Below are 25,207 nucleotides of genomic sequence, written 5' to 3'. Positions count from 1 at the left end.
GAAATATATTTTCTTATTATCTAATTGGTGCATAAGTGTGCATTTTCTTTCAACTAGAGTAGACATTCTTGACACTGATATCAAAGTCTATGTCATCGTTTTTCATATGCAGCCACTACACCTAGGAGAGTATGAGACAGATAATAGATGCTTAAAGACAGCTGCCGAATTAAATGGGAAAAAATAAAAATAATCAAATTCACAACAAATGACAGATACTTCTTTACAACTTTTCTGTCACTTTAAATCTTTTTTCTTTTTTTTTCCTTGCTGATTAGACTTAGGTCCAGAGAGCAATTCTCCTGGTTGCTTCCTCTTCAGCAGTGTTTCCAAAAAAGTATCAGCAACACCTGGCAATTTATTAGAAATGCAAATTTTCAGGTCCCACCCCAGTTCTACAAGTCAGAAACTCTGGGGATGGGACTCAGTAATCTATGTGTTAAATTGTGACACAGGTGAAAGCTTGAAAATGGTGCTCTACAACTTAACACAGTTTTTGTAGCAATTTATAAATACCTACTATTCATTCATTTATCCATCAAATACTTAATGAATGACTAATATATACCAGGCATTGCACCAAGGCAATTTTGTATAATTTCCCAATATCAGGGGTTTTAAAAATTCTTATATTGTGTAGACAAAAGATTATTCAACTGATTAAACAGGTCGAAAAACTTGTCACCTATTTTTGTAAATAAGAATATTTTGAAACACAGCCGTGCCCATCCTTTTACTTATTGTCTATGACTGCAAATAGTTTCAATGGAGAGCAGCATATGGCTTACAAAGTCTAAATTATTTACTACCTGACCCTTTACAGAAAAAGTTTGTTGATGCCCCTGGATTAGGACACTAAATCTGACTCAGTCCCTAACGTGGACTCATACTCACCCTTGTGGCATTCTACACCAGCAGCAGCAATAATAATCGTTAACAGTAATAGTAATAACAGCTAACACTTATGTAGTACTCATTAAGGCAAGCACTATTTTAAGCACTTTCTACATATTAATTCATTTTAATCTTCACAACCTATGAGATATAAGATACTATTATTATCCCTACAAGAAATGAAACAAACAAACAAACAAAAAACTGGAGCACAAAGAAGTTAAATAACTTGTCTAAGCATACTCAGCTAGTAAATGGCAAAACCAGGATTTGACCTCATTGGTCTGGCTCTTAATAAAGGTATCCTCTTGTTCACTATACTGTATTTACTACTTTTCCACACCACCACTAGACAATAGGTATCTGCTTGCATCTATCCAAAGAGGTGCCTGTAAATTACAGTTCTAACAGTAACATTTTCCAAGTTTGCCTATCTCTCTCTAGTCTTTAGATCCCAGAAGCGCCTTTGCTATGCACTTTTTAAGACCTCTTTTATAAGCTCTTAAAGAATGATTATCGAAGTGGAAAATAAAGATGTTTTCTTATTGAAAATTCATAACAATAGTTTTCAACCCTTGTTTTTAGGTCATAGATGCCTGTGAAAATCTGATGAAACTATGAATTTTTTTCATAAAGACATACATATAACATTTTGTATATAAATTCCAAGGACCTATGGACCCTAGATGAAGAACCTTTGTTATATCTCAGTGCAGCTATACTCAGCTGCAGTATTGCAAAACAATGAAAATATTTCTACATAACCATATGATTTATAAACTCAATGTTCAATTAATTGATTCTTTTGAATTCACTCTGGCAATATTTTAATATTTTCAAATATGTAAGACGATTCAATAACCAAGTTTTACACATAGACACATTTGGACTGGTCGAATCTACTAATTAGACATAGGACTGGTTTCTGCACCTACATTTAGGTATATCATGGAGTTCTACCTATGACACTGTGGGAGGAAACCAATGGGGTTGGGAGCATGAAACAGAGCAATGCTAACTAATCTCTGAAACATATAAAATCTAACTGCTATTGGGCTCATCCACATTAGTGTTTATCAAATGTACACATAAAAATTAGAAGGGTTGAAAGGAGATCGATCTGCTGCTTGCTCATGGTCTGTTTTTCTTTTTTCCAGTGGGAACAAACTTTACATTGTTTATAAGTAGACCTAGACTGCCCAGAGAGTACTTGTATTTTGTAAAGAGAAGATATTTAACTGATCATTTACTAGGTAATTCAGTCTACCATTCTTCAGTGGCCTAGGTTTTATTTCCTTTAATGTAGTAGGATTGTTAACAGTCATCTAAACTGATATTTGCTTTTGGGCACAGAATCGGAACATGTTTATAAAATACCATATGAATGGCCCTTATTCTCTCCAGCTTTTCTTGAAAAAGTGACTATGTACTGACAATGAGAAATCACAGCAAATTACAAGTTGTTAAAAGCTGACAAATACAAATACTTAAAAAATCCCATAAGATAACAATATTTTTATTAATGATCTCTTTTTCATTTTTTCAGAAAACATTGTTTAAAATTTCTATAAGAGGTGAGTCATAAAGAATGCCTATCAGGAAATCTGGTTTTTAGCTTCAGCTTCTTTTTATCTTAACTTTTCTCATTTGTAAAAATATATAACCAGTCAAAACAATATAAAAGCATTCTTCCAACTCTATTTTGTTGTTGTTGTTGTTGTTATATTACTACAATAGCAGGGAGATTTTTACAAGAAAAGAGAATGCTGTTGAAGGAAAATAAAATAATGTACTGTCAGAGAATCTAGGTCCATAATCTGACCCACACTTTTTGGGTAGAAGGGCAAGAACATTGGGAGCAGACACTAAAAAGCCATCACGATTTTGTTCTGGCTTTACATGCAATTGAATACACAAACTAATAAAATTTTCCTTCAGAACAATCTGTGGCCAATTTTAACGCTTCTGCTGGTTTTCTAATAGGCTCGTCCAGGTGAACAAATGTTTCTGAGCTTTCTAAAATAAAGAAAAGGAAGGAAGGAAGGAAGAAGGGAGGGAGGGAGGAAGGAAGGAAGGAAGGAAGGAAAGCTAATTATTATAGAATAAAATAAGCAGGTTACTTTAGTCTGAGGGATGTTTTCTACTATGAGTTCTCCAAATAGAACATAAAACATTCAGTAAAGTGAAAGTTTTGATCTTGGACTAAAGAAGGGCATTTTTTAAAACAGAAGAAAAAGGGAAAACAACACAAAATACATTACAATTTATATCATTAAAAAAAACAAATTCCACAGTTATGAAAAAATCACAGTAGCATTTATGCAGCTCATTTTGAGCATGGTCTTTCTGCTGTTACTGAATGAGTATATCAAATGTGAGATTTCCTTTCCTGTCTTTCCATGCTGTTCTTATAATGTGGACTAAGTTACTTATATATTTTGGACTTCTGGTGTCTTATCATTCTCTCTTTTAAAAAATTATAAGTTAGAAACCAACTTGTGTTCTACAATTTCCTGAGAAAGATCTGTTCAATTTTCCATATACAATACTCAAGAAAATGTTGAGTATAAACATTTAGTAAGAAGTATTTGGTGGGTGATTTTACACACATACACACACACACACACACACACACACCACACACACACCACACACTGCAGCAGCGCATGAATTTATATTACATGTTAAAAGGAAAACGTACTAGTCCTTTATGTTTTAACAATCCTAAAGGAAATAAAAGGAAATAAAATCTAGGCCACTAAAGAACAGAAAACTGAATTATCTAGTAAATGATCAGTTAAATACTGTCTCTTTACAAACAAAAGTAACAATTTCTGGGCAATCTGGCTTTACTTATAAACAATGTAAAGTTTGTTTGCTCCCACAGGTACTGCTCCATTTCACAGGTTATGAAAGCATGACACAGTACATGAAACCTACTCTGAATTAGTAATTCTAAAGACTACTATGTTACCAACCACAGAGGTAACAGTAATGAATTAGTCAGGGCTTAAAAAGGATTTCTGTTTGGAAGATATACTATAAAAGTTTAAAAACCTATATACTGTATACATATCCTGTCCAGAGTGCCAGAAAAGATATTAACCAACTAATATATAGTAGGGATAATTCTATGGCTTGCTAGACTAGAAAAATATGTTTCAATGACTTTTCTTCCAATATTGTCCAATTTATGTATCTTGACATATAAATGGGTAGTAGGTAGTACAATAAAGAAGCATCATTTTCTTTGCTTAAAAATGTCTACCTATTTAAATTGATAAAAATGTCAAAGGGTGTTTATTCATGAAAGTTATCTCTAGTAGTTAAAATGTTATACTGTTTATGCAGAATTCATTTAGAATGCAAGGATATGACTTACAAATGTCTTTGAATCCTTCACATAAATATGCATGCACGCCATTTATAACAGTAGCCTTGATGAGAACACACTGTAACTGGCTGTGAGAAATGCTTAAGAGGCTTATATTAAAAGAGCATACAGAATAGTGGTTAGAAATCATTCTGAACAGGTGACATCTAATTCTGATAACCTGGTGATAAAAAGTATAGGCTATAATGTATAGATGGTGGTAGTGTTACTACTTTAGGACATAAACAGAACAATATTTATAAGAAATTATAAAGCATTATGCAGGGAATCAAATATAAAATTAAAAATTAATATGCCTAGGCCAAGTAAATGAATTTTTATTATAATTCACACACAGATTCATATATGTAATATGTAGGAAGAACTCAGTTACTTTAATTACCAAAGGACCACCCAAAAGTTTAATATACTACTTCAAACATAACAAAAGAGTTTTTTGTTGTTTTTAAACATCCATCCATCCATCCATCTACCCACCCACCCACTCACACACAATTTAATTACCTCATTGCCTGAAAGTATCACTTCAATTTGGGGAGGGTAAGGTATAATTTTTATAACAAACATTACATTTGAACCACAGACAAAATTCTGAGATAGACTCTGCAGAGAATAAAAAGATATGGAAGGCTGATAAAACCTTATCCTTAGGAGATAATCATCTCTGGAGGAAAATGTTTTCTTTGTCTAGGATTCATTCGTTTGTCCTTTATATCAGTAAAGGACAAACGAAACTTTTAAATGCTTTTTCCCATAAAAAAAAAAGAAGAAGAAAAGCAAACACCAAATATATACTAACAAAACATATAAATTAGGAAAGGAAATGTAGGGGTTTAGTGGAAAAATAGAAATGAGGTTAAATATTCCATTTTCATAAAGTGCTGGTAAGAAAGCCAAAAAGCTTCAGTTCATGCCCCAGTGATCTGTTCTTTCTGTTCCTGTATGTCTTACCTAAAGCCTGTAGGAGTGACTAGCAAGTGGCATCATGAAAGAAAACAAGTGTAGCTCCTTTTGAATAAGGTGATGCCACAGGAAGAGGAAAAGAATGATTAAGAAAACCACAGAACTCCCCTCTTAGTTTCAATTGATAGGAGGACCTCTGTTACTGGGAGACATAACACACCCTCTCCATTCCTACTTCGGCAACTAACCAGAAGAGAAAGAGCTTGTCTGGAAATATCCAGACCTAGCATATTCAGAATTAAATTACTTTCAAATATATAAGATTCTCACCTCCATTCATAAAATCACATAGTTAAGCAAAAAAGATTTGAGAATTCCTATTTCCAGCAGTATATTAGACTGGACAGTGTGAAGAGACCTCCTGCTATAGCCAAAAAACTATTTCTTACATTAAACGTAATTTTTATTGCTTTGCCAAGATTTAAGGAAATAAGAGAAATGTCTGCAGGAAACCCCCAACACCCACTCACACACACAGTATAAACAAACTCTGAGCTGAGTTCAAAGCTTTGAACATCAAACCCCTTACAATTAAAAAAAAAAAAAAAAAAATCTTGTTGCCCATATCACTGTGGGAGCTGTATCTGGGGCTCCTTTATTAAGGATACCCTGAAGGGAGTGGATATGGTCCCAAGTCTTAGAGCTGAAGCAAACACAAATAATCTTTGACAGAAAACAACCTTAATTTGGGTTCTCATATTTCCACAGATAAAAATCAATGAAATATAAATTCTCAAAGATAAGCATGGTACAAGAAAATAAACCATTAACATAAATCAACAGAAACGACACATGGCAGAATATAGTGTGTGTGTGTGTGCGTGCACGTGCGTGCGCATGTGTGCGTGTGTGTGTGTGTGTGTGAAAAAAAAACAAAGGAATATCAAATACTGACAAGAAAGATTTGGGGGGAAAAGTAGAACTTCTAAAAATGAAAGAAAACATTGAAGTAAAAAAAAAACAAAGAGTTCAACTACAGATTAGTTGAAGGTGAAGAGAATTAATAAAGTGGAAAACAAATCTTAATAAATTTCCCAGAGCGCAGCCAGAATGACAAGGTGATAGAAAATATGAAAAAGAGATTAAGAAATATGAAAAAGAGAATACTAAGTTCTAAAACACGTCTAGTTGGGGTTCCAAAAAGGTGAGAAGAGAGACAATATGTGAAAAACAATATTTGTAAAAACAATGGCTGATAATTTTCCAAAATAATAAATGTCAATTCACAGATAGAGGAAACATATTGTAGTTGTTTGAACCATAAGGAATTGTAGGTCAAAATGGTTTAATACTGTTAATTTCATATGATTCAACCTATATCAAGTTAGATAAATACAAAGAAATGAACGCTCAAATTCACTGTATGAAATGCAGAACACCAAAGACAGATTAACTAAAAACGGCCGAGAGAAAAGACATCACTTATAAAGAAGTGACAATTAGGCTGACATCAAACTTTTCAACAGTAAAAAGAATTAAAAAAAGTAATTTTCATACTTATACAAACTAGAAAGCATTTACCACCAATAGATGTAGACTAGAGGAACTCTTAAAAGTATATATTCCAGAAGGAAGAAACAGAATACTACTAACAGGACTCATCTTGCTTGTTAAAAGACTGAGATTGTCAGATGGGATTTAAAATATTTAATAATAGAGGGGAGTCAAGATGGGAGGCTAGGTAAAAAACAGGGTTTGTCTCCTCTCAGGACCAAATTAAAATTACAACAAAATTATAAAACAGTCAACGTGAAGAACCACCTGGATAGCTGAACATAACAGATACATCTGAGGATATAAAGAAAAACCCACACTGAGACCAGTAGGAAGGGCAGAGATGCAAAGTGACTGGTCCTGCACCCGCATGTGGCAGCTGAGCTCCGGGATGGAGAGCCAGCTGCAGAGGTGCCCCTGAAGAAATGAGGGGCCTCAGCCCCACAGAGGGGCTCCCAAGCCCAGGTTTCCAGTCCCAGGAAGAGGAGTTCCCACAAAACCTGACTGTAAAAATCAATAAGGATGTTGGCTGTCCAGGTGACATGAAAGAAACCCGGAAACCCAGACATTCCCCTTAAAGAGCCTGCCGATAGACACATTCGCTTGCAGACATGCACCCTGGGTGCCAGCAGATGGTTGGCAGCTTGGGAGGTACAAGAGACATACAGGAAAGACTGAGTTGTGTGGTGCTGGAGCGAAGACTAGAGGGACAGTCGCTATTGTTCCTTTGTTCTGTGGCTCCCTTGGGAGGGGCTCCTGAGTAGGCCAAGGTCAGCCACTGCCTTTGATTGCTCGGGGCTACCTGGTAGGCCTCACTCCAAGGCAGTCCACAGACGGGCACCATCTTGCCTATGTTGAACCCTCCCCATGAGCACCAAATTCTGAAGCTATACTGGCTGGGTGAGATTAGCACACCACACCCCTTGTCTCCCTGAGACTGCGCCCAACCAAACCCACAAATTGCCCACAGCAGCCCAATGCTAGGCAGCTGTTCCAACCCTGGCCCTTCCAAGGGGCTGTGCATTTGTAACAAGCAAAAAACCTCAGCTTGCCAGGGCTGCCCAGCCCACACATTTCGGAGGAGACATTTGGTGGCAAACCACTGGTGCCAGCACAAACTGCAGTGTCTCTTGGGCAGACTGTGGGCGTCTACAGGCCCACTGCAGATGGCAGTTGGCCTCACTGTGATCTGTGACTTTTGTGGGAGCCTGTGGATTCAGAACTGGCAGCAATTCTGATACTGTAATGGCTTAATGGGATCAGCTCACTCCACCCCATGTCATCTTGAGACTCTGTACCGCCCACCCACAAATTACCCATGACAAGTCCGTTCCCAGGCAGCCAAACCCAACCTGTGCTTTCGTTGAGCAGCAAATTCTATAGCAAACAGCACACAGCTCATGTGGCCCATGCATGCCTGTGCTTCCTGGGAGAAACCTTCGGTGGCAGGCCACAAACCCTGCTGTGAGCTATAGTATTTCTTGAACAGATCTTGGGTGTCTGTAGGCCCAAAGCGGGCAGTGGCTGGCCTTGCTGATATCTGAGACTTTTATAAGAAGCTACAGAGACAGAAATGGCACAAAAACTGGCACTGTGTTGGCTGGGAGAAATCTGCTCACTGGGTCCCCACACACTTCAACTCGTGTACCACCTAAAGGCTCTTCAAACTGTGGAGTCTTACAAGAGGTTGGCAGGCAGCCCGAGGCCTCGAGATGCACTGGTCCTTTTGCAAAGCCACCCAAGTCTCAGGTACTGGGGGTAACCTGACCTCGACTTGCAATGCTGTCTCTCTCACTTGCCTTCATATCCAGCATAGGCAGCAACCATCTGTGGATCACTTTGTAGCCCCTAGCAATCAAAGGCAGTAGCCAACCTTGGCCTACTCAGGAGCCCCTCCCAAGGGGCCACAGAACCAAAACAACTGAAAGCTGGTTTCAGACCACAACAGAGCACCACCTGACTAGCCCCATGAGCAGCATACACAAAGGGTGGTCTCAACAGGTACACGAGCCTGTTGGGGCAAATCTTACTCTGTGGGGTCATTCCCCACATAGCAATTAATACCCAGCGAGCGTGGCAAATATCCAAAACCAGTCAGCCCAAGAGTCAATCCAATCCACTGATGTGCTAACAGCAACCATGGCTTTGCTACAACAGAACAGACACAAAACACACAAGAAATATGCTCAGGGCCCACGGCACAGGTGATTAGGGAGACTGCACCACTGGACCACAAAGGACACCTATTACAGAAGGCCATCTGGCCAATGCCAGGAGATGTAACAAATCTTCTTAGTACATAGAAACAAACACAGAAAAGCGAATGAATGGAGGAAGAAAGAAACATGCTGCAAATGGAACAACAGGAGAAAACTCCAGGAAAAACACTAAATGCAATGGAGGCAAGCAACCTACCAGAAGCAGAGTTCAAAAGACTGACTATAAGAATGCTCAATGAACTTATGGAAAGCATAAGTGATCTCAGTGAGAACAACATGTAAGCATAAAAAAGACAAAGAAATTATAAAACAAAAGCAGTCAGAAATGAAGACTACAGTAACTGAAATGGATACTATCCTAGAAGAAATCAACAGTAGATTAGATGAAGTAGAGGACAGAATCAGGAAGTTAGAAGACAATGTAGCAGAAAACACACAATCGCAACTGCAAAAAGGAAAAAAGAATCTAAAATGAGGAAAGTTTGAGACCTCTTGGAAAACATCAAGCGTACAAACATCCGCATAATAGGGGTACCAGAGGGAAAGAAAGAGGAAGGGATTGAGAACCTATCTGAATAAATGATGACAGAAAACTTTTCTTATCCGGCAAAAGAATTAGACATACAAGTTCAGAAAGAGCAGAGAGTGTCAAACAAGAGGAACTCAAAAAGACCCACAACAAGACACATCATTATTAAAATGCCAAAGGTCAAAGACATAGAGAGAATTTTAAAAGAAGAGAAAGGCAACTAGTTATTTACAAGGGTACTCCCATAGGACTGTCAGCTAATTTCTTAACAGAAACTTTGCAGGCCAGATGAAACTGACAAGATATATTCAAAGTTATGCAAAACAAGAACCTACAACCCAGACTACTCTACTCAGCAAGGCTATTAACTAAAATGTAAGGGGAAATAAGAGCTTCTCAGACAATGAAAAGGCTAAAGGAATGCACCACTACCATGTGACCTCTTTAAGAAAAAGAAGGGGAAGATAAAAGTATATATAAATCATAAAATGGCAATAATTATGTACCTATCAATAATCACTTTAAATGTAAATGGATTAAATGTTCCAATCAAAAGACATAGAGGAGCCGAATGGGTAAAAAAACAAGATCCTTACATATGCTGCCTAAAAGAGCCCCACGTTAGATCAAGAGACACACTCGGACTGAAAGTAAAGGATGGAAAAAGATATTTCATGCAAATGGAAATGAAAAAGAAGCTGGGGTAGTAATACTTATATCAGACAAAACAGACTTTAAAACAAAGGCTATAATAAGAGAGAAAAAAAAAGGAATTCCATAGTGATAAAGGGATCAATACATCAAGGGGACATAACCCTAGTAAACACATATGCACCCAACACAGGAGCACCTACATATATAAAGCAATAATTGACTGACATAAAGGGACAGATCTACAGTAATGCACTCATAGAAGAAGACTTTAACACTACATTGACACCGATGGCAGATCTTCCAGACAGAAAATCGACAGGAAACAGGAGCCTTAAAAGACAAACTTGGAACAGTTGGATTAATATATTTTCAGAGTGTTTCACCCCAAAGCAGCAGACTATACATTCTCCTCAAGTGCATATGGAACATTTTCCTGAATAGATCACATGTTAGGCCACAAAACAAATTTCAATAAATTTAAGACTGAAATCATATCAATTGTCTTCTCCGACCACAATGGTATGAAATTAGAAATCAACTAGGAGAAAAAAAACTGGAAAATACACTCACACATGGAGGCTAAATAACATGCTACTAAACAATGAATGGGTTAACGATGACATCAGGGAATCAAAAGATACCTAAAGACAAATGAAAATGAAAACACAATGACTCAAAATCTATGGGACACAGCGAAAGCGTCCTAAGAGGGAAATTCATAGCAATACAGGCCTATCTGAAGAAATAAGAAAATGCTCAAATAAACAAACTAACCTTACACTTAAAAGAACTAGGAAAAAACAGCAAACAAAACCCAAAGTGAGTAGAAAGAAAGAAATAGTAAAGATCAGAGTGTAAATAAACAAAATAGTCTAGAAAATCAATACAAAAGATCAATGAAACCAAGAACTGGTTCTTTGAAAGGATAAACAAAATTAATAAACCTTTAATCTGACATGTCAAGAAAAAAACAAAGAGGACCCAAACAAATGAAATCTGAAATGAAAGAGAACTACAGACTCCACAGAAATATAAAGGGTTATAAGGAATTACTACGAGCAATTATATGCCAACAAATAGGATAATCTGGAAGAAATAGATACATTCCTAGAAACATACAATTTTCCAAGACTAAGTCAAGAAGAACCTGAAAATCTGAATTGACTGATTACCACCATCAATATTGAATCAGTAATAAAAAATTTCCCCAAAAACAGAAGTCCTGGACCACTGGCTTCATAGGTGAATTTTGCCAAACATTCAAAGAAGGATTAATACCAATTCTTCTCAAACTATTCCAAAAAATTCAAGAAGAGGGAAAGTCCTCTAACTCTATTAACAAGGCCACCATTACCCTGCTTCTAAAACCAGACAAAGACATTACAAAAACAACAAAAAACAAAATGAAACAAAACAAAACAAAAAAAAATAGAGGCCAATATCCCTGATTAACATTAATGCAAATATCCTCAACAAGATATCAGCAAACTGAATTCGGCAATACATTAAAAATATCATACACCACAATCAGGTTGGATTTATTCCTGGGATGCAAAGTTGGTTCAATATTGGCAAATCAATTGATATGATACACCACATTAATAAATTGAAAGGTAAAAATCATAGGATCATATCAATAGATGCAGGAACAGCATTCAACAACATCCAGCATCTGTTTATGATAAAAACTCTTAGCAAAGTGGGAATAGAGGGAACATACCTCAGCATAATAAAGGCCATATATGACAAACCTACAGCTAACATCATACTCAATGGGGAAAGGCTAAAAGAGTTTTCCTTAAGATCAGAAACAAGACAAGAATGCTCACTTTCACCACTCCTTTTCAAAACTGTATTGGAAGTCTTAAACACAGCAATCATACAAGAAAGAGAAAAGGCATCCAAATTGGGAAGAAAGAAGTAAAACTGCCATTATTTGCAGATGACATGATACTATATATAAAGAACCTTAAAGATTCCACCAAAACACTTTTAGAACTAATAAATGAATTCAGTAAAGTAGCAGGATACAAAAGTAATATTCAGAAGTCAGTTGCATTTTTATACATGAATGATAAACTATCAGTGAAATTAAGAAAATAATCCATGTACGACTGCATCAAAAACAATAAAATACCTAGGAACTAAATTAACCAAGGAAGTAAAAGACCTGTTCTCAGAAAATAAGTCCCTGTAAAAAGAAATTGAAGAAGATACAAATAAATGGAAGCATATGCCATACTCATGGATAGGAAAAATCAACATCATTAAAAAGGCCATACTACCCAAAGCAATCTATAGATTCAATGCAATCCCTATCAAAATACCAATGACATTTTTCAGAGAACTAGAACAAATAATTGTAAAATTTGTATGGAACCATAAAAGATCCTGAATAGCCATGGCAATCTTGAAAAAGAAGAAGAAAGTAGGAGATATCACACTATCTAATATCATACTATACTACAAGGCTACAGTAATCACAACAGCATGTACTGGCATAAAAACAGATGCATAGATCAATGGAACAGAATAGACCTCAGAAATAAATCCACATCTATATGGTCATTGTACCTATTACAAAGGAGGCAAGAATATACAATGGAGTAAAGATGGTATCTTCAATAAATGGTGTTGGGAAAACTGGACCACCTTCTTACACCATATACAAGAATAAACTCAAAATAGACTAAAGACTTAAATTTAAGACCCGAAACTGTAAAACTTCTAGAAAAAAACATACGCAGTACACTCTCTGATAGTGCTATTAGTCATTTTTTTTTTTCTGATCTATGTCCTTGGGCAAGAGAAACAAAAGAAAAACATGAACAAATGGGACTACATCAAACTAAAAAGTTTTTACACAGCAAAGGCAGCCATCAACAAAACAAAAAGAAAACTGACTGAATGGGAGAAGATATTTGCTAATGATACATCTGATAAGGGGTTAATATCCAAAATATATAAAGAACTCATACAACTCAACAACAACAAAAACCAAACAATCCAATTAAAAAATGTGCAGAGAACCTGAATAGGTATTTCTCCAAAGAGGAAATACAGATGGCCAATAGACATATGAAAAGATGCTCAAAATCACTAATCATCAGAGAAATGTAAATTAAAACCATAATGAGATATCACCTGACACCTGTCAGAATGGCCATCATCAATAAATCAACAAATAACAAGTGTTGGCGAGGATATGGAGAACAGGGAACCATCATACACTGTTGGTGGGACTGCAAATTGGTACAGCCACTAAGGAAAACAGTCTGGAGGTTTCTCAAAAATTAAAAAATGATATATCTTTTGACCCAGCAATTGCACTTCTGGGTATTTATCCAAAGAAAACAAAAACAATAATTCATAAAGATCTATGCACCCTTATGTTCATGGCAGCAGAATTTACAATAGCCAAGATATGGAAGCAACCTAAATGCCTATCGATAGACGATTGGATAAAGAAATTATGGTTAATATATACAGAGAATATTACTCAGCCATAAAAACAAATGGAACTCCTACCATTTGTAACAATATAAATGGACCTAGTGGCTATTATGCTGAGTGAAATAAGTCAGACAGAGAAAGATAAACACCATGATTTTTTTCACTTATATGTGGAATCTAAAGAACAAACTAAACAAAAACAGACTCAAGGATACAGAGGACAATCTGGTGACTGCCAGAAGAGAAAGGGTTTGGGGATTGGGAAAAAAGGTGAATGCATGAAGTACAAATAAGTAGTCTCAAAAAAGTGATGGGAACGTGGAGTACAGGATAGGGAATATACTCCATAGTATTGTAATGGCTACATGTAGAGTTAGATGGGTGCTAGAGTAATCAGAGGGATCACTTCATAAACTATGTAAATGCCTAACCAATGTACTGTGTACCTGAAACTAACTTATAATACATTTTTTAAAATGTTTCATGTTATTAAAGTACAGGGATAGAGAAAGATATAACAAATACTAAAAAGCTAGAGTAGCTATTAAATATTAGACAAAGTAGACTTTAAGATAAAAATTCATTGTTAGGGATGAAGAAAGTGATCAGATAATATAAAATATTAAATACATCAGGAAGATTAAACAATTATGAATCTGTATTACCTGAATAAATTGCCTCAAAATAAATGTAAGGTAAAAACTGATAGAATTATAAAGAGAAACTGACAAACCAAACATCACAATGAAATTTCAAAACACGTTACTCTAGTATTGACAGCTCAAAGGAAAAAAAACCTCAGTAAAAATAAAGTTTGACAATCCCAGGTTTTGGCACCAAAATAAATAAATAAATAAGCAAACAAGCAAATAAATAAATAAATAAATAAAATTTAAAAAGACAAAACAATAAAGTTTAAAAATTACAACTTGAAGCTTAACACATTAGATTTCAAAACCATTATAGAACCCTGTAACCAACAACTAGATAAACATTCATTTCTAGCACACATGAAAAAATTACAAAAATTGATGACATACTAAGTCATAAGAATTAGTATGTTCAAAGAATTAGTACCATAAAAACATATTTTCTAGACACAACACAATAAAATTAGATGATAAGAGCAGAAGAATCAACTAAATTAGCTCTTTTAAAACACCTATAATAACTCATAGGTCAATGAAAAATCATAATGGAAATTAAGACAGTTATGACTAAAAGATAATGAAAATAATATATAATAACTGTGTAAGATTCAAAACAGTTAGAAGACCTTTATCATATTAAAAACATATTAGAAAATAAAAAAATGATTATTTTTAACTCATTGGGTTTCAGCCTAAAAAAAGGCAAGGGCACCGGAGGGATGAGCTAGATAAAACCTAAAGGAAGTAAAGGAGATAATAAAGAGCAGAAATTAATGAATGAGGACAGAAAGCTGTAATAGAATTAAAAAATAAAACCAAAAAGAAACAAAACTGAATCATTAAAAATGATTCATTAAAAAGAGATTGTGAAACTTGCCCACAGTTACACGGCTAATAAATGGAGGAGCTGGGGTTTAAATCTAGGCAGTCTGTCTATAGTTCAGGTTCTTAACTATCATGCTGTTATTACCTGCAAAAGTGCTAAGTATACAAGAAAATATTGCTATATTTGACTACGTTAGTCTTAATGAGTTCCATGTATCATAAATACTGTAAGGCAAGATATATACAACACATATAACAGAATATATAAAAACTCCTACAAATCAATAAGAAAAAGACAACAACCCAATAGATAATTGGGAAAAAGACATGAAAAAGCAGTTCCCAAAAGAGAAAATATGAATAGCCAAAAACCATATGAAAAGATGACCTACCTCATAAGTAATCTGGGAAATGCAAAATGAAAATACAATGTGATATTTTATGTGAATTAGATTAACAAAAACTAGAAAGTCTGATAATACCAAGTGTTGGCAAAGATGTAAAGCTATGGAAATTCTGACATATTGCTAAGGGAATGTAAATTGACACAATTCTCTGGAGAAATATCTGGACACTATCTTGTATGAACATTTATTTCTATATCCTATAACTTGGGAATTCCACTCCTAGATACATATCCTAGAGAAACACTTGAATATATAAATCTTAAAACACACACGAGGATGTTAATAAAAGCAAAAGAACTGGAGATAGCTGGTGTCCATCAACAAAAAAATGGAAAAATAAATTGTGGTATATTCGCAATATTCAATTCACAATATACAGCAATGAAAATAAATTACCTATAATTATACACAAGGATGATACTTTGAAAAATAATATTGAATGGAAAAAGAATTTACAGTATGATTCTATTTTTAAAGCTCAAAAATAGGCCAAACTGAACATATTATTTAGGTAGAGAGGGAGGAAGGCAGGCAGATAGATTATAGAAGAGTAGAACAACAAAGTATATGTTTTGCATATACTAAATATTGAGTAAATCTCATTTTTATCTTTCCAATTTTCACCTCTTATTCAAGTAGCACCTTATCAAAAAACAAGATAACCAATGGCAGTCTTACCTGCAGAAACACTGAGGGAGTTCTCCTTGGCCATATAAAGGAAACAAAAATGGAGTGTTGCCATACCGCCCAAGACAGCAAAGAAAGTTTTTGGTAGCTTTGAGACCATCTATGGTACTGCTGGCTCTCTCTGATATCATTGCAATTGAATGCAGGACAAAATATTGGAGGTTGGGGGTTAATTTTTGAGTTTTTAAATATTCAGAAAATGTAATCTCCTCGTAAGCTATGAAAAGAAAGATGAAAATTCATCAATTAAAATCAGAACTAAATTTCAATTTAAAACCACTGCACAAAAATGAAATCAAGTATGTTTAAAACACTAGGCAAAGGACATGGGTGGTGACACTATTACATTTTGGATAGAGACCACTGATTTCAGCAGGGAAAAAAACTAGAAATCTCACTCTCCTAATTGGATTGACAGCACAATTTTTAAGCTTTAAATGATAAACATTTGTTTAGTATTTTACAGATTTAAAAAGAAGAAAAGCACTAAATAATTCATTAACTATCTTTAAAACTGCAGAATAATGCCAATAATTGTATTCCGAAATATAAAATAGATGACAAATGGCAATTTTTGGTGAAAACAGAGTAATACTTGATTTTTTAAAAATGTATGTTTCTTACTAAAACTAGGAACAATGGACTATGGTTAAAAACTAATGAAACTAATTTTTCTATCTAGTGGAATCAGTCTTATTGCTTTATAATCACACCACACAACAAAAAGGGACCCCTAAAAACTACTTCTTTAAGAACAGAAAAAATGTAACTGGACTGTTAGTGGTAAGAAATACAGTTCCATGGCAAAAGACAAAATTTTTATAGAAATTATACAAACAAAATTTAGAAAAATTTCATGAAGAAATATAAGTTTATATCACTGTGGAGAACAGCCTGGCAGTATATAATGGACTTGAAACTTTAAGAGAAAAAGCTAGACTTTTGATATTATATTTAGTTAAAAAAATACTGCTGTATTTCTCACTGTAACTTTATAAATGAATTGTCAATAGTATATTCCTATTTTATATAACTTTTCTGCCCAATGCATTTAAAGTGTAAAGCTCTGATACTAAAATGGTGTATTCAATTTTCAACAAATTGTGAATTAACTGGCCCCAGATCACTCAATGAGATGGGTCGAAGCCAAGACTAGAAACCGTGTATTCTCCTAATCCAGTGGTTTCCTCCATATCATCTTGCCTCCTTTTTAATCAACCAAAATAAATAACTCAATATGTCAAACAAAAGTAATCCTAGAAAAATGAAAAGAAAAATGTAGTTTTATTACTGATGAAAAAATTAATAGAACAATGAAAAAAGAATACAGCAGCTCCCCCTCCCCATATCCATTGTTCCACTTTCCATGGTTTCAGTTACCCACAGTCAAAACCTATTAAATGAAAAATTCCAGAAATAAATAATTCATAAGTTTTAAATTGCACACGGTTCTGAGTAACCTGATGAAATCTTGTGCTGTCCCACTCTGACCTACCCTGGACATGATTCATCCCTTTGTCCAACATAGTCACACTGTATACACTCCCTACCTGTTAGTCACTTAGTAGCCATCTCAGTTATCAGATCAACTGTCATAGTAGCATCACAGTGCTTGTAACCCTGTAAGTAACCCTTACTATACTTAGTCATGGCCTCAAAGCACAAGAATAGTGATGCTGGCAATGTGAATAGGCCAAAGAGAAGCTGTAAAGTGTATATACGTATAGAAAAAAAAAACGTGTATAGGGTTTGGAACTATCAGCAGCAGTTTCAGGCATCTACTGGGGGTCTTAAAACGTATCCCCAGTGAAAAAGAGGGGACTATGTACCATCTATGAAGAACCAGTTGACAGCAGTATTTAATTAACAAGAATAATAATTAAAATCTAGCACAGCATTTCTACTATGATAAAAATGTTCTAAAGCTGCACTGTAGCCACAATAGCTACTAGCCATTTGAAATGTGGCTAGTGCAACTGAGAAACTGATTTTAAATTTTATTTAATTTTAATTAGCTTAAGTTTAGTTACATGTTATTAATGGCTACCTTATTGGATAGTTCAGAGTAAGAATATATTTTAAGAGTAATGAGTTGCTTACTACAACAGAGCAAGTGTATTAAAATACTAAGAAAGCTCGAATAACTGGAAAGTACATCACATGAAAAACAATACCTTTATATTCGTCAGGATGTTCCTCATACTCCATACAAAAGGTAAGAAACTTCATTAGCATTCGCTTTTCTACCATAGTAAGTTGTTTGCTATTAAAGACATCCGCTCTGGAACAAGGAACCTGAAACATACGATTTTAAGTTCAGAAACTGCTTCCTAGTGATAAACAAGTATTCCAAATTACTTTTTTCCCCCCTTTAAGTATTATTAAGATTATTATTTCCATTCTAGTTAGGCTGCTTCATGTTACCTTCCATCAGTTCTAACAGCATCTCTGTTGACTTCAGAGCTAATTAACTTGTAAGCTCTCTTACTTAATTCTGCCAAGTGGCTCCTTATGCCATTAAAAGGCCAATGCCATGTCATCTCTAATTGGGAATAAATGACAGCTCAAATCTAGCAATGCTGCCTGAAATTAACACTTTCTTAACCCCAACATCAAGTTGCAGAATAACTCATGAGAAAATTAACACTAGACCTTTTAATTGAGCATTCTCTCACTATTTACATTTGTAAATCGCCATGCAGGATTGGAATTTTCTGCTTTACCAGAAAAATCACAATCTTATTTGCTTATCCTTTCAAAAAAACCATAATAATTTAAGCTCATACCCAGTTACAATATTTGATAAGCATAGTACCTGTTCCACTCTTCCTTCTCGAAATGCAAGAATCCTGGTAATATTTTTGAACTCTGCATATCGACTAACATTAGATTTGATTAGAAGATCAATTAGCAATCCTCGAGAATACAGCAGCTGTAAAAAGAAAATATTTTAGAGGATGAAATAAAAGGTGAAATAGTGGAAAAATTGATAAACACTAAATGAAGATGTATAATTTGGTTATATTTTGAATTATTTGTAAAAAAGCATTATATCTATTAATAGTATAATACATCTTGTAATTTATTATAGACTCACAATTATCTGAAAAACAAAATCCAAAAAACTGTTATTTCATAGCTGATTTGGCAACAAAACCTGATCTAAACTGATATAAAAGCTCTTTTGTTTTTTTCCCACTTAATGTGAATATTCATACATCTGCCTACAAAAATATTAATGTTTAATTACAGTGCCTTCTCAGACCCTAAGAATGTTATATCATATATAGCATATAACCATGTGTACTGTGTTATTTTCTTATATATTTTTTAACCTAAATAACAGAACACACCAGGTCCCAAGGGTTTTAGGTAAAGAACTGTAGCCTTATACAAGACCAGGTGGTTATTAACAAGAAACCAGCCCACTAGACCTCCTTACCAACCATAAAAAGAAAAAGACTGGTTATACATTTCTACTAAGAGAGTAAAATTATAAGGTCCCGCTGTAATCCTAGCAGTCTACATTTATCTGAAACACATCTTTCTCAAGAAGTGAGGATGATGGTTATTGCCAGCATGCATGTAGGAGATTGATTTAACCTTTCAACATTTCTCACGACAAATAACAACGAGACAAAAGCAATTTCAATAGTATTATTTAGCATGTTTTAAATTTAAACATATAGTTACATGCAACAGATTGGGCTATTTTCTATATTGAGATACCTTTAAGTGACTATAACTCAATAAATGTTAAAAATGTAAATGTTACATCTGTAACAATGGGGGGGAAGAAAATTTAAAAATCAGCTTTACTTCAAAGAAAATGCAAATTTCAAAAAATCAGTCTAAATAAAGCATTAGTCTGAAGATCCACAAGGTCCATGAAGACTTTCTGTAAATGAGTTATCAGTTGGGTGGATTTTTACAAACTATTATATTAGTCTAGCATTATGCAAAACAAATAAAACTGATATTGCTTTTTTGGAAACTAAACCGATTACACTGATCACATTATGGCATTTTACTTCATGACTTTCAGCCTAATATACAACTAATATAGCCCATGTTTTTAAGAATATATTGCCGAATCTTAATTTTATCATAATAAAAAAAACAGATACTTCTTATTCCTCATTTGTTTAAAAACAGAAATACTTGAGATTCAATGATCCCTCAGTGGTCATAATAATTTCAAAAATATTAATATATCAAACATAAAATGTATTTACACTTAATAAGACTTAATAAAGCTTAAAATTTACTGCCAGCTTAAAAAATAACACATGTATCACCCGAGTGAAAACATATTTCAATTAAAACTATAAACTTTTGTCTGAAGCTTAGAAAAAATGAATATGTACCATATTTAAACCTAAGCCTCTTTTTCGCCACTCTCTAAGTGACATGCCACAGCAATTTCACAGTGCTAAGAGGCTAAAAAATACCTCAATATGATTAAAATAATGGGAACTAGATTCGATAATTGACAATTTTGGTTCCATACTTACTAAGGGTATAGACTATCTTAGAAATGAGTTTTAATTATAAAAACTTCATCTTTGATTATTTTCTCTATTAGGCTAAGCAACATAATGCTATAAAGTATTTTATTTAACTAACCTACTCTGAGCTATAAGATTATCTTTTTAAAGGCAGTATACATGGATATGTTTTGTAAACTATAAAGCACCACAGTACATGATGACTTTGAGATAGAATGCACAAAGAAATGTCAAGTAGTTTGGAGATATCAAACTGAACTTTAGGAAAAAGGTACGGCTTGTGATAGGTATTTGACAATCATCCTAAACTTAGATGTAATAACTTCAATTAATAGAACAGATGGAATTTCCAAGGATATTGCACCAATATCATGGAATACAATGTTTTCCAAAGAGTACGTATTCAATAAATGTTCATTAAGTGACTAACACTAAAAAAATGATAATAAGCCCCTTGGATTGCTATGCTTATACATTCTTTAGCTATTTCTGCTTTTGTGGGATGAGTACAGTAAATTATTATTGGTTATTTCTTAAATGTATGAATCTCTGAAAATTATATAGAAGAAACTGCAAATGCCTTGACCCCTCTAGACATGTTTGTTTTTAATTTAACTTAAGAGAACCACTATTACTAACCATTTGAATTCGCAAAAAAAAAATCTGGAAATCTCCTTCAGATCTCCTCAAATGTCTTGGCATCTAAGTAGACTATCTCCTCCTCTACAACCATTCACTTTCTTACACATTTCTTACACTAATTTCAAAAACTGAAAAAGTAACCTCTTCTTCTACCACTTTCCTTTACAAGATTTATACTGTATTTCAGTTACCCTTAGGGTCAGAGACTTTTATGAACTAGCCTTGATTCTTAACTATAATTTACATCACTGTTTATTTGTTAGGCAGACCAAATTCCAAGTAATTAATTCAAAATGAAATTTTCAGAGCAAAACCTATTTGTTACTTGACATCTGGGGATTTATTTCTAAACTTATTTCCTGCTCATGAAAACAGGAAGACTATCAATAAGCTATAATTAAACTTCCACCCAGAAATCAACAGCCAAGGTAACATGGAAAAAAAGATGGAGAAATTGCAATAGATAATGCAGAAATATGAAGTAGGACCAGGGCACTAGCCCACTCAGACGAGGACAGAATTGCAGAGAACTATGTGAGAGAAAGAAACAATGGGTAGTAAAAAATATTCATATTTTCAGGCATCAAGTTCAAAGAGAGCAGCAATATGAGTATATGAAGTTGTATGAGCAAAATGTGAGGAATAAGCAATTAGTTCGTTCCTCTCTTTATAACTTGGAACTTGAAGAGAACACATTAAATTGAAAAGCCTAGTTTTGAGAGCAGTCTAATGTTACGATATTCACTACCTTTTTCTACTTTTTTTTCAATTTTTCATTTGTTTGCCCTCAACTTATGGGACTTGGTCTCTGTTTCTTTACACTTTCACCCAGCCCTATATCTCAACTCTTTAAGGCCATTATCCTTTTTCTTACTGCTTTCATATTCATTTGCACTACATTAGCTTTGCCTCCTATAAATCCAATGCAACACTATACCCTCCTAAGACATAGGGACCTCTGAAGTCACACTGACCTATCGTCAGAGCTAAAGATGGAAACATAACCAAAAGCAATAGCATTCTACCCAGCTTCCTGCCACCACTACTATTAAATTATCCTCTGAAGCCCTAACATCTGAATAGATAATTTTCAAAAATTCAGTGGTTCGAGGCTCCTAAATATTGCATAGATGATAGAGGCTTTGTCATCCCTCTTGTGACCACATCAAAGATGGGACAGAAACACAGAGCAAACGGCAAGTAAAGTCACCTGGGATGTAGATGAACAGAAGCACTATAACTAGGGAGAGAAATAATTAATCAATCTGCAGTGGTAGAAGGTAAGAGGGGGCAAAGACACGAAGCTGTCTGGTACCTTGTGGCTGAGAGGGACAGCAGCTGCTGCGCTGGCAGCTGAAGACGCCTCTTAAAGGGGCCATGTCCACAACTGGACTTTCGCAGAGACAGATTTGCTCACTCTGAGAACTAGCGCTGGGTCAGCCACATGGGGGGCACCAGGGACTTAAAGGAGGACACTGAGTTGTCAGAGCGAGAGCCAAAGGCGAGGCTTTCTCCCTGGCAGAAGTGCTGATGGTATCCATTGTTCCTCTGTTCAGTCCTCCCCATTCCCAGTGTGCAGACAGAGCACCGCCATAGGTGAGACGTCATCAAACTGGATAATAGAGGTTGCTACGCCCAGAAGATTCCCTGAAACTCCACCTCCCCCAACTCACGGCTCCACAAGCCACATTCATTTGTATCCTCTGAGAGTCCAGGGCTCCTTACTGAGCCAACCCAAGACCCACAACGGTGGCAGCTTGCCTCAGTTTCTGGCGTGGCCTCTTGAGGCAACTATAAACACAGCATCTGTGCATTGCTTGCTGAATCTTAAAAAGTGGCCCCAGAGGGGCACAGGCTGGGGTTAAACTTGGCCTGCGGCTGAACACCTCAAGACTGTGCCACTGGACACCTACTACACAAAGCCACACTAATAAGACCAGGAGACTTAGGAGTTTTGCTTAATATATAGAAAATTGACACAGAAAGGCAGCCAAAATGGGAAGACAAAGAAGCATAAACCATATGAGAGAACAGAACAAAATGAACAATGGAGTCAAGTAATCTAAAAGATGCAGAGTTCAAAACACTGGTTATAAGGACGCTCAATGAACTTAGGGAAAGTGTTGATGAACTGAGCGAGAACTTTTACAAAGAGATAAAAACCATAAAAATAGAAATGAAAATTATAAAAGGAAATCAATCAGAAATGAAGAACACATTATCTGAGATGAAGATTATATTAGAGGGAATCAACAGAATGGATAAAGAAGAATATCAAACCATCAATACAGAGGATAGGGAAGCCAAGGACACTCATTGAAAATGGCAAGAAAAAAACAAGCAAAAACTATAATAATAATTTAAAGAGCCTAAGGGACAAAATTAAATGTAAAAACATCTGGGTCATAGGGGTACCTGAAGGAAAACGAGAAGTTGAAGAGCTATTTGAAGAAATAATGATGGAAAACTTCCCTAACCTAGTGAAGGAAACAGACATACATCCCCAGGAAGCTCTGAGTCCCAAAAACGATGAACCCAAAGAGTCCCACACCAAGACACATTATAATTAAAATGCCAAAAGTTAAATACAAAGAGAGAACCTTAAAAGCAGCAAGAGAAAAGCAGTGAGTTACCTACAAGGGAGCACCCATAAGACTGGCAGTTGATTCCTCAAAAAAAAAAAACTATGCAGGTCAGAAAGGCTTAGCACAAAATATTCAACATGATGAAAACCCAGGATCTACAACCAAGAATACTTTATCCAGCAAAGCTATCATTTAGAGTGGAAGGACAGATAAAGAGCTTCCCAGACATAAATAAACTAAAGGAATTCATGAACACCGAGCCAGTATTACAGGAAATGTTGGAAGGTTTTCATTAAGAAGAAAAATCTTGTATCAAAAACATGAATAAAGAATGGTAATAACTACATATCTATCAACAAGTACCTTAAATGGAAAAGAATTAAGTGCTTCAACCAAAAGATAGAGTGGCTGAATGGATAAGAAAAACGAGACCCCTGCATATGCTGCCTACGAGAGACTCACTTCAGGTTAAAAGACACAGACTAAAAGGAAGGTGATTTTAAAAGATATTGCCTTGATGGACCTAGAAGGTGTTGTGCTGAATGAAGTCAGATAGAGAAAGACAAATATCACATGATTTTATGTACATGTGGAATTTAAAGAACAAAACAAACAACAACAAAAAAGGAAACAAACTCATAGATACAGAGAATATTTTGAGGGCTACTAAATGGGAGAGGGTTTGCGGGAACAGGGAAAAAGGGCAAAGTAAGAAGTACAAATGGATAGTTACAAAATAGACATGGAGATATGAAGTGTAGTATAATGAAAGTAGTTAACATGTTGTAATATGTAGGGAGGAAGAGGAGTATTAGATTTAGTGGAGTGATTACTTTGTGAGTTATATGGATCTCTAATTACTATGCTGTACAACCGAAACTAATATATTATTGTATGCCAACTATAATGGAAAAAAAAAACTCATTGAATTGTACAATGTAAATGCGAGCAACTAATTGTCTATTATATATCAATAAAGCCAGAAAAAAAAATTGTCATCACAGAATGAGTTTCTAGATGTAAGAATAAGTCTGAAATTTTATAATAAAGGTAATTATTACTATCTTGTAAAAAAATACATTGGTTTATTCAGAATGTTCATTATCACAAATATGTTAAAATATTACTACATATAAAGGCTAAAAAAAGTTCATTTACTAGATTGGATATAAATAATATGGATCTGTAATTAAGATCATTAGAATTTTTCTCTTGATAGAAATCAAAGTGTCCATGCAACAGAAGAATATTAGGGTAGACTTCGTGCTCCAGTACAAAAGTATCCTTGAGATATAGTAATGAG

The 25,207-nt window shown here is 34.8% G+C and overlaps 1 protein-coding gene across 5 annotated transcripts in view; it reads right to left on the bottom strand.

Annotated features, from left to right (window-relative positions):
- Positions 1–25,207, bottom strand: part of CHM (CHM Rab escort protein) — a 192,502-nt gene that overhangs the window by 85,663 nt on the left and 81,632 nt on the right. For all 5 annotated transcript variants that reach the window (XM_039870201.1, XM_039870206.1, XM_039870205.1 and 2 more), the window contains 3 exons: positions 18,985–19,101; positions 18,344–18,464; positions 16,161–16,386 (listed from right to left, as the gene is read on the bottom strand). In XM_039870201.1, the coding sequence (XP_039726135.1) occupies positions 16,161–16,386; positions 18,344–18,464; positions 18,985–19,101 (464 nt within the window). The remainder of the gene's footprint in view (positions 1–16,160; positions 16,387–18,343; positions 18,465–18,984; positions 19,102–25,207) is intronic.

This window comes from Pteropus medius, unplaced genomic scaffold (assembly GCF_902729225.1).
Source record: "Pteropus medius unplaced genomic scaffold, Ma_sr-lr_union100, whole genome shotgun sequence".
NCBI classification, from domain to species: domain Eukaryota; kingdom Metazoa; phylum Chordata; class Mammalia; order Chiroptera; family Pteropodidae; genus Pteropus; species Pteropus medius.
This window is presented reverse-complemented; position numbering and strand designations above follow the sequence as displayed.